Below are 16,879 nucleotides of genomic sequence, written 5' to 3' on the forward strand. Positions count from 1 at the left end.
TATACACATATCCGCTCCTTCTTGAGCCTCCCTCGGCCCTCCCCACCCCACCCCTCTAGGTCGTCACAGGCGCCAAGCGGTGCCCCCTGTGCTATACAGCAGTTCCCACTGGCTGTCTATGTCACACACGGTAGTGTATATACGTCAATGCTACTCTCTCAGTTCATCCCAGCCTCTCCTTCCCTGTGTCCACAAGTGCTCTCTACATCTGCGTCTCTATCCTGCCCTGCAAACAGGGTCATTAGTATCATTTTCCTAGATGCCGTATATATGCGTTAGTATATGGTATTTGTTTTTCTCTTTCTGACTTACTTCACTGGGCATGATAGACCCTAGGTTCATCCACATCACTACAAATTACCCAATTTTGTTTCTTTTCTTCATGGATTTTCAACCTTAGTCCTTCCCTCTTATCTTCCCATTCCTCTTGCCTTTTACTCTGTTCTTGAAATTTGAGGTAATTTATGAATATTATACAGAATTCGAGGTAATATCATCTTTGTATAACCCAGCAACTGCCTAATAAAATTGTTAATAGTGAGCAGAGAAAGTTCAAATTCTGGTTTTGTTACCTTCTAACTAACTGTAACTTAGATGCACATGTGTTAGGTTCTGGTCCTTATCCCTACACAGAATGCTGAACAAAGATCAGTGAAAACCAGATCTTTCTACTGACCTGTACATTCGACTTCATCCTGAGAATTTTTAGTGCTTAATTATGAAAAGAGGAGAGTGAAAAAGTTGGCTTAAAGCTCAACATTGAGAAAACGAAGATCATGGCATCTGGTCCCATCACTTCATGGGAAATAGATGGGGAAACAGTGGAAACATTGTCAGACTTTATTTTTGGGGGCTCCAAAATCACTGCAGAAGGTGACTGCAGCCATGAAATTAAAAGATTCTTACTCCTTGGAAGAAAAGTTATGACCAACCTAGACAGCATATTCAAAAGCAGAGACATTACTTTGTCAATAAAGTTCCATCTAGTCAAAGCTATGGTTTTTCCAGTGGTCATGTATGGATGTGAGAGTTGGACTGTGAAGAAAGCTGAGCGCCGAAGAATTGATGCTTTTGAACTGTGGTATTGGAGAAGACTCTTGAGAGTCCCTGGGACTGCAAGGAGATCCAACCAGTCCATCCTAAAGGAGATCAGTCCTGAGTGTTCTTTGGAAGGAATGATGCTAAAGCTGAAACTCCAGTTACTTTGGCCACCTCATACGAAGAGTTGACTCATTGGAAAAGACTCTGATGCTGAGAGGGATTTGGGGGCAGGACGTGAAGAGGACGACAGAGGATGAGATGGCTGGATGGCATCACTGACTCAATGGACGTGGGTTTGAGTGAACTCTGGGAGTTGGTGATGGACAGGGAGGCCTGGCGTGCTGCAGTTCATGGGGTCGCAAAGAGTCAGACATGACTGAGCAACTGAACTGAACTGAACTGAATTATTAAAAATGTAACATAAAGGAAAACTCAGAAATAGAAACAAACATGTTAAAATATCACTTCTTGAAATACCATATGACATCCCTTATATGTGGAATCTAAAAGGAAATGATACAAATTAACTTACCTACAAAACAGAAAGAGACTCACAAACTTAGAAAATGAACTTATGGTTACCAAAGGGAAGGGACAGTTAGGGAGTTTGGGAAGGTCATACACACACTCTTATATTTAAAATGGATAACCAACAGGACCTATTGTATAGCACATGGAACTCTATTCAATGTTATGTGCCAGCCTGGATGGGAGCAGGGTTTAGGAGAGAAGGGATAAATGTACATGTGTGGCTGAGTTCTTTTGCTGTGCATCTGAAACTATCATAACGTTGTTTGTCAATTAATTGGATATACTCCAGTAATTTTTCCATGATATAACAAAAATACCTATAGAGTTTAATATTTTTAAAACAGTAATTTTATTTATGTATTTGTGTTTGGCTGTGCTGGATGGATGTGCTGCATGGGCTTTACTCCAGTTGCGGTAAGCAGGGGCTACTCTCTAGTTGCAGTGGGTGGGCTTCTCACTGCAGTGGCTTCTCTTGCTGCAGAGCACAGTCTGTAGGGCACACGGGCTTCAGTAGCTGCGGCACGTGGGCTCAGAAGTTGCGGCTCCAGGCTCTAGAGCACAGTCTCAAGAGTTGTAGTGCCTGGGATTAGTTGTTCCATGGCATGTGGGATCTTCCTAGACCAGAGATCAAAACCATGTCTCCTACATTGGCAGGCGGATTTTTTAACACAGCCACCATGGAAGCCCTAATATGTTTTGTTTTTTTTTTAACCTTAATAGGATTATTTCCTATGTGGTTGGACAGTGTCCTAATTTTTTTGACATCTTTGTCCTGTGAATATGCTATGATTTCTTTGTTTCTATATTAAAAGGGTGCTTCTTTTCTGTTCATCTAAAGGATAACTGCAGTGAATATCTTGAGTATCCTTTTAGGTTATTTTCTTGGCTAAGGCCTCTGAAGTGAGATTACTAGACTAGAGGATATAAATATTTTTAATGGTCTTGTTATATATTGCCAAATTGCTTTCTTAAAAGGTCATATTGAGGCTTCCCTGGTGGCTCAGTAGTAAAAAATCCACCCGCCAATGGAAGAGACATGGGTTTGATCCCTGGGTCGGGAAGATCACACTTGCCTCAGAGCTAAGCCCATGCGACACAGCTATTGAGCCTGTGCTCTAGAGCCTGGCAGCTGCAACTGCTGAAAGCCTGTGAGCCCCAGAGCCCGTGCTCTGAAATAAGAGAAGCCACTGAAATGAGAAGCCTGTGCACCACAGCTAGACAGTTATCCCCATTCTCCAAAATAAGAGAAAAGCCCTCTCAGCAACAAAGATGGAGCACAGCTACAAAAAAAATTATACATTAAAAAAAGAAGTCATATTTCTGTCTACCTCCATCAGCCTGAGATTGTCAGTCTTATTATATGCTTGCCAGCACTGTATATTATCACTTAAGAAGGGATATTGTGGTTAATATAACTGATGAATGACTTTTCATTGTCATGACTTGCAGTTTCTTTATTTCTACAAAGTGTACCATTCCTCCTTGTACTTGCTAAAGAGTTGCATTTTCTCTTTTGTGAGCAGGAGTCTCAAAATCACTATGGCCCTGTCTCAGAGAAGTTTGGTCATTGACTTTCTTCACTCTCCCTCCCATTCACTCTTTGGATGTTTATTGAGAAGCATTCCCTCTTCAGATATTTACTGAGCCGCTTCAGCAGGCCAGATATGATGCCAGGCTCTGGGGATAGAATAGGGAAGAAGGCAAAGATACAATCCCTGCCCATGGAATCCCTGCCCATGGAAAAGCCTATGTGTTCCTGGTATCTAGTTAGGAGTGGGCAGATCTGCCAGCCCAAGGATTCCACCACATGTGGAAAAGGGAAACTGTGTTTTGGTACAGGGATAATTTGAATATTCATGAGGAACTAAGCTTAGAAAAACCTGCTAGAGGAACTTTGCTTAGTCTGACCTTAAGGAAGTTTAGTGGCTAACGGACAAATCGAAAGAGGAGAGGTACACTTAAATGATACAGCACTTTTGGTCTCTACATTTAAGATATCTACAATATCTCCTTAAAGCTTGACACTTCTGCTTGCTGCATTTAGATTCTTCAGCGACCCGGAATTGATTTTTGTGGATAGAGGACAATAGGGGTCCAGTTTCATTTTTTTTTTCCACATGGGATACCCAACTTCTGAGCATCATTTGTTGAAGGGAAAGGTTCTGCTGATCTGCAAGTCACTCTGTTAAGTAGGAAACACCCAAATGTCCTAGGAATCTGTTTGGGGACTTTCTAATCTGTTTTGCTGCTCTCTGTCTATCCCTGCACCAACTCCACGCTGTCTTTATTAGGGAAGCTTCATGAGGGTGATATACGACGATAGGCCAGTCCTTTCATTTCTTATTGTTCTGACTGCTTTAATACCGAAGCATAATCACTTCTCAGCCTTTGGGCTAAGATTAAGTGTAGTATCTGTCCTTATCAGTTTAATACACAAGCATAAGACAGTAAGGGGTTTACATTACTTTGAGCCATCAGTTGCTCATCTAGAGGAAAACCCCGTTGCATGGACTGTACATTCGTCTCTAATAACAGGGCTAACTTCTCCACTAGGCAAGAGAAGGCACAGTGCCTCAGGTCCATTAACACTTTTAGGCATTCATGAACATATTTTAATTTCTTTTAAAATTAGAAGAAAAAGATGAACTTTTGGTCAAAGAAAGCGTCTTAACATTTAATGTTAATATATTCATCTTTGGGGCTTCCTACGTGGCGCTAGTGGTAAAGAACCCACCTGCCAATGCAGGAGACATAAGAGACGCAATTCGATCCCTGGGTCGTGAAGATTCCCCTGAAGAACGACATGGCAACCCACTCCAGAATTCTTGCCTGAAGAATTCCATGGACAGAGGAGCCTGGCGGGCTACAGTCCACAGGGTCTCAAAGAGTTGGATACAACTGAAGTGACTTGACACATACATGGCATGCATGCATATTCATCCTTATATTAATACCAATGCAGCCATAAAATGGAACTTTAAATACTTAAGGCAAATGTATCCAGGGCCTAAGACAGTCATAGACTCATATCAGGTCCTACCTAATAGCATCTTCTTAAAAATGACACTATCAGTCCCAGGGGCAGAGCTTAGGTGGCCCATCTCCATCCCAGCTGACAAGCTAATTTTTCCTTCTAATGGTAGATGAGCATACCATCTTCAGTTGGAAAAAGAGTACACACGAGCAAATTAACAATCCCACAAATGCTAATTTAAATAAAAATGGAATTCAAAAATATTTATTTCCAGGCATCTGCCAGGTACTAGGGTGTTCAGTTCAGTTCAGTTCAGTAGCTCAGTCGTGTCTGACTCTTTGCGACCCCATGAATCGCAGCACACTAGGCCTCCCTGTCCATCACCAACTCCTGGAGTTCACTCAAATCCACATCCATCGAGTCAGTGATGCCATCCAGCCATCTCATCCTCTGTCGTCCCCTTCTCCTCCTGCCCCCAATCCCTCCCAGCATCAGAGTCTTTTCCAATGAGTCAACTCTTCGCATGAGGTGGCCAAAGTACTGGAGTTTCAGCTTTAGCATCATTCCTTCCAAAGAAATCCCAGGGCTGATCTCCTTCAGAATGGACTGGTTGGATCTCCTTGCAGTCCAAGGGACTCTCAAGAGTCTTCTCCAACACCACAGATAAAATGAGCCTACAGTTTCTAGCATATAAAAAAATATAGATGAGGACTTCTCTGGTGGCCCAGTGGTTAAGATCCACCTTCCAAGGCAGAGGACATGGGTTCCATCTCTGGTCCAGGAAGACTCCACATGCCACAGAGCAACTAAGCCCATGCACCACAACTCCCATGCTCCGCAACAAGAGAAGCCATTGCAGTGAGAAGCCCACACACCACAACTAGAGAGTAGCCCCCACTCACCACAACTAGAAAAAGCCCTCTTGCAGTAACGAAGACCCAGCGTAAGCCAAAAATACATAAATAAAAATTATTTTAAAAACAATTTAGATGGTTAATAATCATAATTGGGAGAATGGCACACAGTTCAGTTCAGTTTAGTCGCTCAGTACTTCCAACTCTGTGACCCCATGGACGGCTACACACCAGGCTTCCCTGTCCATCACCAACTCCCAGAGTCTACTCACACTCATGTCCATCACATCAATGATGCCATCCAACCATCTCATCCTCTGTCATCCCCTTCTCCTCCCACCTTCAATCTTTCCCAGTATCAGGGTCTTTTCCAATGAGTCCGTTCTTCCCAACAGGTGGCCAAAGTATTGGAGTTTCAGCTTCAGCATCAGTCCTTCCAATGAATATTCAGGACTGATTTCCTGTAGGATTGACTGGTTGGAACTCCTTGCAGTCCAAGGGACTCTCGAGAGTCTTCTCCAACATCACAGTTCAAAAGCATCAATTCTTCCGCGCTCAGATTTCTTTATACTCCAACTCTCACATCCATACATGACTACTGGAAAAACCATAGCTTTGACTAGATGGACCTTTGTTGGCAAAACAATGTCTCTGATTTTTAATATGCTGTCTAGATTGGTCATAGCTTTTCTTACAAGGAGTAAGCGTCTTTTAATTTCATGGCTGTAGTCACTATCTGCAGTGATTTCAGATCAGATCAGATCAGTCGCTCAGTCGTGTCTGACTCTTTGCAACCCCATGAATCGCAGCACGCCAGGCCTCCCTGTCCATCACCAACTCCCAGAGTTCACTGAGACTCACATCTATCGAGTCAGTGATGCCATCCAGCCATCTCATCCTCTGTCGTCCCCTTCTCCTCTTGCCCCCAATCCCTCCCAGCATCAGAGTCTTTTCCAATGAGTCAACTCTTCGCATGAGGTGGCCAAAGTACTGGAGTTTCAGCTTTAGCATCAGTCCTTCCAAAGAAATCCCAGGGCTGATCTCCTTCAGAATGGACTGGTTGGATCTCCTTGCAGTCCAAGGGACTCTCAAGAGTCTTCTCCAACACCACAGTTCAAAAGCATCAATTCTTCAGCGCTCAGCCTTCTTCACAGTCCAACTCTCACATCCATACACGACCACAGGAAAAACCATAGCCTTGACTAGACGAACCTTTGTTGGCAAAGTAATGTCTCTGCCTTTGAATATGCTATCTAGGTTGGTCATAACTTTCCTTCCAAGGAGTAAGCATCTTTTAATTTCATGGCTGCAGTCACCTTCTGCAGTGATTTTGGAGCCCAGAAAAATAAAGTCTGTCACTGTTACCACTGTTTCCCCATCTATTTCCCATGAAGTGATGGGACTGGATGCCATGATCTTCGTTTTCTGAATGTTGAGCTTTAAGCCAACTTTTTCACTCTCCACTTTCACTTTCATCAAGAGGCTTTTTAGTTCCTCTTCACTTTCTGCCATAAGGGTGGTGTCATCTGCATATCTGAGGTTATTGATATTTCTCCTGGCAATCTTGATTCCAGCTTGTGCTTCTTCCAGCCCAGCGTTTCTCATGATGTACTCTGCATAGAAGTTAAATAAGCAGGGTGACAATATTCAGCCTTGATATACTCCTTTTCCTATTTGGAACTAGTCTGTTGTTCCATGTCCAGTTCTAACTGTTGCTTCCTGACCTGCATACAGATTTCTCAAGAGGCAGATCAGGTGGTCTGGTATTCCCATCTCTTTCAGAATTTTCCACAGTTTATTGTGATCCACACAGTCAAAGGCTTTGGCATAGTCAATAAAACAGAAATAGATGCTTTTCTGGAACTCTCTTGCTTTTTCCATGATCCAGCAGATGTTGGCAATTTGATCTCTGGTTCCTCTGCCTTTTCTAAAACCAGCTTGAACATCTGGAAGTTCACGGTTCACATATTGCTAAAGCCTGGCTTGGAGAATTTTGAGCTTTACTTTACTAGCGTGTGAGATGAGTGCAATTGTGCGGTAGTTTGAGCATTCTTTGGCATTGCCTTTCTTTGGAATTGGAATGAAAACTGACCTTTTCCAGTCCTGTGGCCACTGCTGAGTTTTCCAAATTTGCCAGCATATTGAGTGCAGCACTTTCACAGCATCATCTTTCAGGATTTGGAATAGCTCAACTGGAATTCCATCACCTCCACTAGCTTTGTTCGTAGTGATGCTTTCTAAGGCCTACTTGACTTCACATTCCAGGATGTCTGGCTCTAGGTCAGTGATCACACCATCGTGATTATCTGGGTCGTGAAGATCTTTTTTGTACAGTTCTTCTGTGTATTCTTGACATCTCTTCTTAATATCCTCTGCTTCTGCAGTGATTTGGGAGCCCCACAAAATAAAGTCTCTTACTGTTTCCATTGTTTCCCCATCTATTTGCCATGAAGTGATGGGACTGGATGCCATGATCTTAGTTTTCTGAATGTTGAGTTTTAAGCCAACTTTTCCACTCTCCTCTTTCACTTTCATCAAGAGGCTCTTTAGTTCTTCTTCGCTTTCTGCCATAAGGGTGTTATCATCTGCGTATCTGAGATTATTGATATTTCTCCTGGCAATCTTAATTCCAGCTTGTGCTTCATTCAGCCTGGCATTTCACATGATGTACTCTGCATATAAGTTGAATAAGCAGGGTGAAATATGCAGCCTTGACGTACTCCTTTCCCGATTTGGAACCAGTCTGAGTTTCATGTCCACTTCTAACTGTTGCTTCTTGACCTGCATACAGATTTTTCAGGAGGCAGGTCAGGTGGTCTGGTATTTCCATCTCTTTAAGAATTATCCACAGTTTGTTGTGATCCACACAGTGAAAGGCTTTAGCGTAGTCAATAAAGCAAAAGTAGATGTTTTTCTGGGATTCTCTTGCTTTTTCAAGGATCCAGCAGATGTTGGCAATTTTGATCTCTGGTTCCTCTGCCTTTTCTAAATCCAGCTTGAACATCTGGAAGTTCATGGTTCATGTACTGTTGAAGCCTGGCTTGGAGAATTCTGAGCATTACTTTGCTAGTGTGTGAGATGAGTGCAATTGTGCGGTAGTTTGAACATTCTTTGGCATTGCCTTTCTTTGGGATTGGAATGAAAACTGCCCTTTTCCAGTCCTGTGGCCACTGCTGAGTTTTCCAGATTTGCTGACATTGAGTGCAGCACTTTCACAGCATCATCTTTTAGGATTTGAAATAGCTCACCTGGAATTCCATCACCTCCACTAGCTTTGTTTGTAGTGAAGCTTCCTAAGGCCCACTTGACTTTGCATTCCAGGATGTCTGGCTCTAGGTGAGTGATCACACCATTTGTTTTGGCGCACAAGTAGAAGTATAACAGCAAGGCTGAGTTAATCCTTAGTTGCAAAATAGGTATTGTTATTTTCAGTTTTACAAATGAGAAAATCAAGACACAACAACTGAGTGGTGTCTGCCAAGCCTCAACCAATAAACATCGGGGACAGTATTTGAACACCAGGACTCAGATTCCAAGCCCTGTGCAGTTTACTGTTTGGTCAGAAACAGTGCTCATTCTTTAGAAGACACTCAGTAAATTAGACTGGATTCAACCAAGGGAGAAATGTTGCCACTCCAGATGATTTCACCTTTGTCTTGAGCAGCTTTTTAATCTCCCCTCCCCAGCTTTACTGAGGTATATCTTAACTATCATAAAGCTTACTCAATCCAAGAGGACAGTTCAGTGATTTCTAGTAACTTGACCAAGTGGTGCCACCATCATCATAAACCAGTCTTAGAACATTTCCATCCCCCAACAGGAAATCTCATGCCCACTTTCAGTTAATTTTCATTCCCTCCTTGCCCCAGGCAACCACTAATCTATTTCCTATCTCTAGTAATTTACCTTTTCTGAACATTTCATATAAATGAAACCATATAATACATGGTCTCTTTTGACTAGTTTCTTTCACGTAGCACAGTGTTTTTGAAGTTCATTCATGATATACAATAGCAGGTGTCAGTAGTTTGTTCTTTATCATTGCTGAACGATATTCTATTTTATGGATACACAATGTTGTCTATTCGTTCATGAGTTGATTGACATTTAGCTTGCTTCCAGTTTTCGACTGAATGAACAATGCTGCTATATGAACATTTGTGTGCAAGTTTTTGCAAGAACATGTCTTTATTTCTCCTCGGTAGATGGAGTAATATTAATATTAATATCTCATTACAGTTTTGATTTGCATTTCCCTAATGACTAATGATGTTGAGCATCTTTTCACGTGATTATTAGCTATTTGTATATATTCTCTGAAGAAATGTCTGTTCCAAATCTTTTCCACATGTTTTGATTGGACAGTCATCTTGTTACTGAGTTGTAAGTGTTCTTCATAAATTCTGGTACAAATCTTTTATTAAATATGTGTTTTGCAAGTATCTTTTTCTAGTCTATCACTTGTCTTTTCATTTCCTTAGTATTGTCTTTTGAAGTGTAAAAGCTTTGAATTTTGAGGAGGTCCATTTTATCAATTTGCCCAGAAATAAATCCTTTTTATTTATAATCAATTGATTATTGATAAGTGAAATTCACTGACAAAAAGACAATCTGTTCAACTGGTGATGCTGGAGCAATTGGATATCCACATATGAACAGGTGAACTTAGATGCTCAACTCACATGACACACAAAAATTAACTCAAAATGACTAATGCAAGAGATAAAACAATAAAACTTTTAGGAAAAAAAAGTATGGAAAATTTTGTGTTAGGCAAAGATTTTTTCCATCTTTTCTCCACCCCCACCCCCCCGCCCCGCTTTATTTCTGGCTGCACCACACAGCTTCCAGGATCTTATTCTTGAATTCCTGTCCTTATTAAACACAACACACATATGTGTGTGTGTGTGTGTGTGTGTGTGTGTGCAGTGTGTACAATATACGTAGTAACTATGTAGCCACCTTCAGTCAAAACCATAAAATATTTTACCAGGATTGTTGGCTAAAATTTGAATTATCAATGACACAAATATGTTGAAAGAAAATATGCAAAAGATAAAGCAGCAAGCCAGCCAGAACAGAATGTCCAGAGCTCGGCAGTTGGAATGAAAGACAAAGCTGTGTAAATAGTAAATTAATCCCATCTTCAAATACTTTCCTTATTTGTGTGCTTTAGCAAATACTTTGCTAAAATGTGTGCTTACATTTCTGGCTAAGAAATGCTGATTACAGGCAGTCATTGATTACAGATTAAGAAGGCAATCTCCTACAGAGGGTAAATCTCTATCAGCTAAGGAGATGCTGCATATGCTTAATGTTTGAAATGATAATATAGGCTGGTATAAAATTCTTACAGTCTATTACTTTCAAAATACATGGAAAAAAATAATTGTTGAAGACTCCATAAATATTATTTGTCAAGAAGAAAGTTTTAGACACAAAGTTTTACTCTTAAAGGCACCATCTTCTATTAAATTCTCTGGATTGCACCTAAAATTAATAGCTAATTTCATGGTCAAATTACTATTCTCCCCTCAACAAGGGATACACAAGAATATTGACATAGCACTTGGTCACTTGTGTTCACTGTAAGTCAGTTGTGACAAGAAGGAGCCTTTGCTAAATAAAGCCTGAATCTTGAATTCCTCTATTTGGAACAATTTTCATTTTCAAAATATATTTCTGCATAATTAAAATGTTAATTATCATTTCACTATTTATTATTAACATTTCAGTATCTTTTCATTATTTTCAGGTATGACTAGTTATTTATATATATTCACCTCTCCCTTATGAAAGGTAACATGTTTTATTGCTTTTATCCCTTATTTGAGTGATTTTTAAATCACTGGAGCCAACAATCAAGTACTGGAACCCTGACTTATAGCATCTGACAAGGGTCTGGGAATAAAAACACACGGTAAGTTTCTGTTGGAATGAAGTAAGTATTCACTACTAATGCTGTAGTTTTAAAATTGCATTTCATTAGACCCAAGTTCTAATGGCAGAAAATATACTGCAGAATCAAATTATTAAAATTGTAGGAGGAGATATCATTGTAACGAAAGCTAGTATTTCAGCGCCAAGAGCCAAATGCCAACTTTTTTCTTACTTGAATACCTAGTGACATGATGTTCTCTCATTTATTCTAAATGAGAATTTAGAATATTCTCTTCTCTCTCAAATGACAGGCTTTATATAAATCTCTTGGACAGTTTAAAGGCTAGACTTAAAATCCAGGATGAAATGGTTTTTGCTGAGTCCAGACACATAGCCAGAAATGTCCCCAAATAAAGTCATCTTCATTATCACTGCAGTTGTTACTAATATAGTCTAATAATCACTTCCATCTTGAAAATAAGTGGAAACCATTTACCAGCTCATCAAAATTCCATATACATTTGGAAGAGAAATGTCAAGTAGTGCAATGAAGAAAGACAGTCTTTTTTCCAATTTGTTGTGGTTGAGTGAACTCTGGCAGAACACATATGCTATGAGGTTTGTGGGTAAAATAATACTTTCCAAGATACAAGTGAACTGAAAAAAAAATTCACTCATACTTTTGAAATACTTTTCTTCTTGCCTAAGATACAACCTAGGCTGGTTCTGAAAATTTTTCTCAAACACTATCTGCAGGGATCTCTTCAGTCACAGCCCTCAGCCCTTCGGCCACCTAGACACATTAAGTCCTGCTGGAGTATTATCCTGACCAGAGTGCAGGCCTCCTCACTAGAGGAATTCTCAGAAGTTTTAGACTAGTGGCTTATCTGCTCAGTTATCAGATCAGCCATTCTGTTGACCCTGCTCTGATACTGTAAGGTGGCTTCACGTACTAAGATTTTATCTGGTTATTTGTAACCAAGCTGCAATCTTATACTACCTGAAACTAGATCCTAGATCCTTCCATTGTGATCTTCAGTCCTGCTTTGGGATTTTAGTTTGTATCCAGGTTGGTTGGTAATATTCAATATAATGTTGAGCAAGCCTAGTTAGAGCCCTACCCTAGCACTCCAGTCTTCATGAGAATGTCCTCAATAAATGCCACCTCATAGCTATGACGCAAACTTCTCTCATGGCTGTATTTCTACTCACTGCTGCTGCTGCTAAGTCACTTCAGTCGTATCCGACTCTGTGTGACAGCAGCCCACCAGGCTCCCCCGTCCCTGGGATTCTCCAGCCAAGAACACTGGAGTGGGTTGCCATTTCTACTCACTACCTCCTGTCAAACTCCTCTAGACACAGGTCCTAAGCTTGAGCTAAATTCTCTACCAACTGTCAGTTCCTGTCTCCTTGCTTTGCCTGGCATTGGCAGTGCTGTTTGGGATTTGGGGTCCTGGTCACCCACGGACTGACCCATCTCAATGCTGAGTTCTAATTTGAATAGTAACTCAAGTAATACCTCTATTAAAAAAAAAACAAAAAAAAACCTCTGTTCAAATCAGCCAATGGTAAGTTTAAAATACCTCGATAAATATACATCTGCTGCTTGAAATTGCAAAAGAAAATAACCTGTACCTGTCTGAATGAATCCTGATTTGTATCCATTTGTTGTGCCGTTTTCTGGGGTCACAGTTGATGACACTGAAGAGTTTGGTTTAATGGAGTGGCAAGTGGTAGAGGATTGTCGGCTTCTACATTCTAGGAAGGATTAGAATCATAGAGAACAATATTCTGTTAAAACAAGTGACGGAGCCACAATCCAAAAAATCTCTAAAATAAACCCCTACTCCTCAAGGAGCAGCCACTTTCTTTAAGAGATCCCCCTTCCCCAGTCCTGACTCCAACAGAATGTCCAAGCTGGTGAACATAATTTGTCTTCCTAGGGCCATATTTGGAAAACAAAGAGATGATTTTGTTCCTTAGAACAGTTTGACTTTTGTTATGCACAGACTAGTTCCCAGGAGAAAAATTACTCATAACCAATATAGTCATGCTAGTTTTACGGGTAAGACTGAGGTTAAATTGTCTATAATTTATAAAAACTCAGTAAGCTTTCAAGCACTAGTTAATCTCCTGTCTAGGACTGATTTCAGTGCAGAATAGTAACCTAGATTTGGAGCCTCTTAGGCTCCCTTCAACCTTAATTGATGTTCAGAAACAGAAGCAAAGAAAAATTTATCAGCAGAAGAGAAAAATTAGAAATTCTCAAATTCTTACTATTCTCAGTTCTTATTAAAAGAAATTGACAGATATTATTCAAAGTATTACTGATTGTGCAACTAAGCTTCATTTTAAATGAGCCAATATTAATTGGGCTTTGGTGTAGTATTTTAATAATACTTTGCATTGATTCAGGTAGATAGCAAATATTGTGACAACCTGTGTGGCTGTAACTTCCAACCAATTTATACTATATGTGGTACCGTATTAGTATTTAAAGGTAGCAGGTGAAAAAGAAATATAAATAGTTGTAAATGACAAAGTTAATTATAGTGGATCCTTTAGAGAGCTTCCAAGTTTATTGGAGACATGCAAAAGGTAGATGAAGTTTTCTGCAATCTTCTATGCTATGACCTTCCTTGAAGAGCTACTATATTTTGGCCAAAAAGGATATCTTCATGTTAGGTATATTGTATGCAAATATGTATTTGACATTATTTACATAAATACAGTTCCAAAACAGCAATGGCTATAAGTGTGAGGTTCCAGAAGTCACCCAGGATCATTGTGTCACAAACTATTTCAAAAAGGTAATTCTTTACCAGAAAGATGAATTGTCACTGAGCACTAAATAAGAACTTAAAGATACTTTATGCAACCATAAAATAGTCATCACTCTGTACCAACACAAAGTGTTGTCACTTTGCTGACAAAGGTCCGTATAGTCAAAGTTATGGTTTTTCCAGTAGTCATGTATGGATGTGAGAGTTGGACTATAAAGAAAGCTGAGCGCCAAAGAACTGAAGCTGTTAAACAGTGGTGTTGGAGAAGACTCTTGAGAGTCCCTTGGACAGTAAGGAGATCAAGCCCATCGATTCTAAAAGAAATCAGTCCTGAATATTCACTGCAAGGACTGATGCTGAAGCTGAAGCTCCAATACTTTGGCCACAAGATGCAAAGAGCTGACTCACTGGAAAAGACCCTGAAGCTGGAAAAGATTGAAGGCAAAAGGAAAAGGGGGTGCCAGAAGATGAGATGGTTAGATAGCATTACTGACTCAACAGACATGAATTTGAGCAAATTCTGGGAGATAGTGGAGGAAAGGAAAGCCTGCTGTGCTGCAGTCTATGGGGTTGCAGAGTCGGATACAACTGGAGCGACTGAGCAGGCATGCATGCTAAATGCCAGAAGAGCTAGGAAGAGTCCATTCTCCCCTCTCCCCCCAGAGATGTATTCCACACCCCTAAGAAATACAATGAGAAATTTAAATAGTTTCTATTAAAAATGAAAAGCAGCAAGTCAAGGTACTTCCCTGGCTGTTCAGTGGTTAAAGATCTGCCTCCACTCCAGAGAGAGTGGGTTCCTTCCCTGATTAGGGAACTAAGATCCCATAGGCTACATGAAGTGGCCAAAAAAAAAAAAAAAAAACAAACAACAACAACGAAGCAAGTCCAATAACCTGCCAGGGGCTTTACATTCTGGCATAGTCTTCTGAACTTGGGGTATTTATCTATTCCACACCTGGATTCTGAACCCTGTATGGGTCACAGGTCACTTGTCAATATCCTAACACTCACATTCCCTTCCCACCCCCGGAAGCTGACGCTACCTTTCCAGCAGATAAGAGGTCCCTTCGACAGTACACCCTGGGAGCTTCTGACTAGGTAGTACTTTAAGTGCTTCTGCTTCTTTGGCTGGGTGGTGAGCTTCAAGTTTATGTGGTTGGAAAATTCCGTGAAATACCGAAATCCTCTTTCTCCACAGCCGATACAGTTTCCAGAAAACCCTGAAATGAAGACAAAGTTACTGGTGGCCTTACATGTTGTTATAATACTTAAATTTTATACACAAAAAGGATAGAAATACTCACTCTTTGGCCTGTTAACTTCCTAATTTCAAGGAAATAATTCAAAGGAAAAAAATAGGTGCAAAAAATTTAGCAATTATAACAGTGAAAGATGAAATAATTTTAAAATGCTCTCAAGGGATAATGATTAAGGAAATAGAATGGATAATATCATATGATAGAATTTATATAGGTAACACAAAAATATGAAGAATATTGGACCTAGAGATACCTATTATTTCCTCCTTACAAATTCCCTTCTTTTTTAAAAATTTTATTTGTTTTGGCTGCGCTGGGTCTTCGTTGCTGCACAGGCTTTTCTCCAGTTGCGGCAAGCAGGGACTGTGCTCTAGTTGTGGTGCGCAGGCTCCTCATTGCAGTGGTTTCTCTTATCGTGGAGCACACACGTGTCGTGGAGCACACACGTGGAGCCTGTGGGCTCTGGGCGCACAGGCTTCAGTAGTCACGGCTCCTGGGCTCTACAGCACAGGCTCAATAGGGTAGCACACAGGCTTAGTCGCTCCAAAGCACGTGGGATCTTCCCGGCTCAGGGATGGAACCCGTGTTTCCTGCACTAGCAGGTGGATTCTTTACCACTGAGGCGCCAGGGAAGCCCCATATTTCCTTCTTAATCTTCTGGCCCTGGTTCTCCATCCTACCCACCATGTGGATTTGACTCCATGGCCACAGCTGATTAGACTGTGGACCATTATCTTACACCATCTTGGACAGTCAGTCTCTCTACTGGAATTTTGAAATAAATACAAAGAGAATCAATCAGATGATACGAGACCCTGGATATGGTAAGTTTTGTAAAATTTGAACCCAAGTCAGGGCTATGCCAGCTAGGGTGTGGGAGACAGCCAACTGGAATCGTGAAGAGGAGCTGGTCTCCAGATAGAAGAATACGAACAGAGATGTATAAACTCAGGGCATTGTTCACGTCCCAGTTTCTATGAGATCCAGTTGTACTTTTTGGCACAAGTTTCCTGAGATTCCTATTTCCTCTCTGTTCAAGGAGATCCAACCAGTCCATCCTAAAGGAGATCAATCCTGGGTGTTCATTGGAAGGAACTGATGTTGAAGCTGAAACTCCAATACTTTGGCCACATGATGTGAAGAACTGAGTCATTTGAAAAGACCCTGATGCTGGAAAAGGTTGAAGGTGGGAAAGGGGATGACAGAGGATGAGATAGTTGGATGGCATCACTGACTTAATGGACAGAAGTTTGAGTAAACTCCGGGAGTTGGTGATGGACAAGGAGGCGTGACGTGCTGCAATCCATGGGGTCACAAAGAGTCAGACATGACCGATCGACTTAACTGACTGATACAAGAAGAGAAGAGAAGGACCACGGGATTCAAGACAGACTATCTTATAATGCCCCAATCTCAGAATGCTGACAATCAATTCAGAACACTTAGAAATGGGCAGTCCAACTTATTATTATTTATTCAATGATTATTTGAGCACCTACCTGTATGCCAGGCATTGTGCTAAACACTGGAAAACCAGTGGTGAATGAAAGATAG

General features: G+C 40.8%; 1 protein-coding gene and 1 pseudogene across 10 annotated transcripts in view; one reads left to right on the forward strand and one right to left on the reverse strand.

Annotated features, from left to right (window-relative positions):
- The window catches only part of GREB1L (GREB1 like retinoic acid receptor coactivator), a 250,871-nt gene that overhangs the window by 76,019 nt on the left and 157,973 nt on the right, over positions 1–16,879 (reverse strand). For all 10 annotated transcript variants that reach the window (XR_015153864.1, XM_086373003.1, XM_086373001.1 and 7 more), the window contains 2 exons: positions 15,110–15,286; positions 12,916–13,038 (listed from right to left, as the gene is read on the reverse strand). Coding sequence is in view for 9 of the 10 variants with exons in the window: in XM_086373003.1 (XP_086229129.1) it covers positions 12,916–13,038; positions 15,110–15,286 (300 nt within the window). In the remaining variant the exon portion in view is untranslated. The remainder of the gene's footprint in view (positions 1–12,915; positions 13,039–15,109; positions 15,287–16,879) is intronic.
- On the forward strand, positions 3,946–4,114 carry LOC147346056 (U2 spliceosomal RNA; annotated as a pseudogene).

This window comes from Bos grunniens, chromosome 24, assembly GCF_055505025.1.
Source record: "Bos grunniens cultivar Pamir isolate PY7600 chromosome 24, Bosgru_T2T1.0, whole genome shotgun sequence".
In the NCBI taxonomy this organism is placed as follows: domain Eukaryota; kingdom Metazoa; phylum Chordata; class Mammalia; order Artiodactyla; family Bovidae; genus Bos; species Bos grunniens.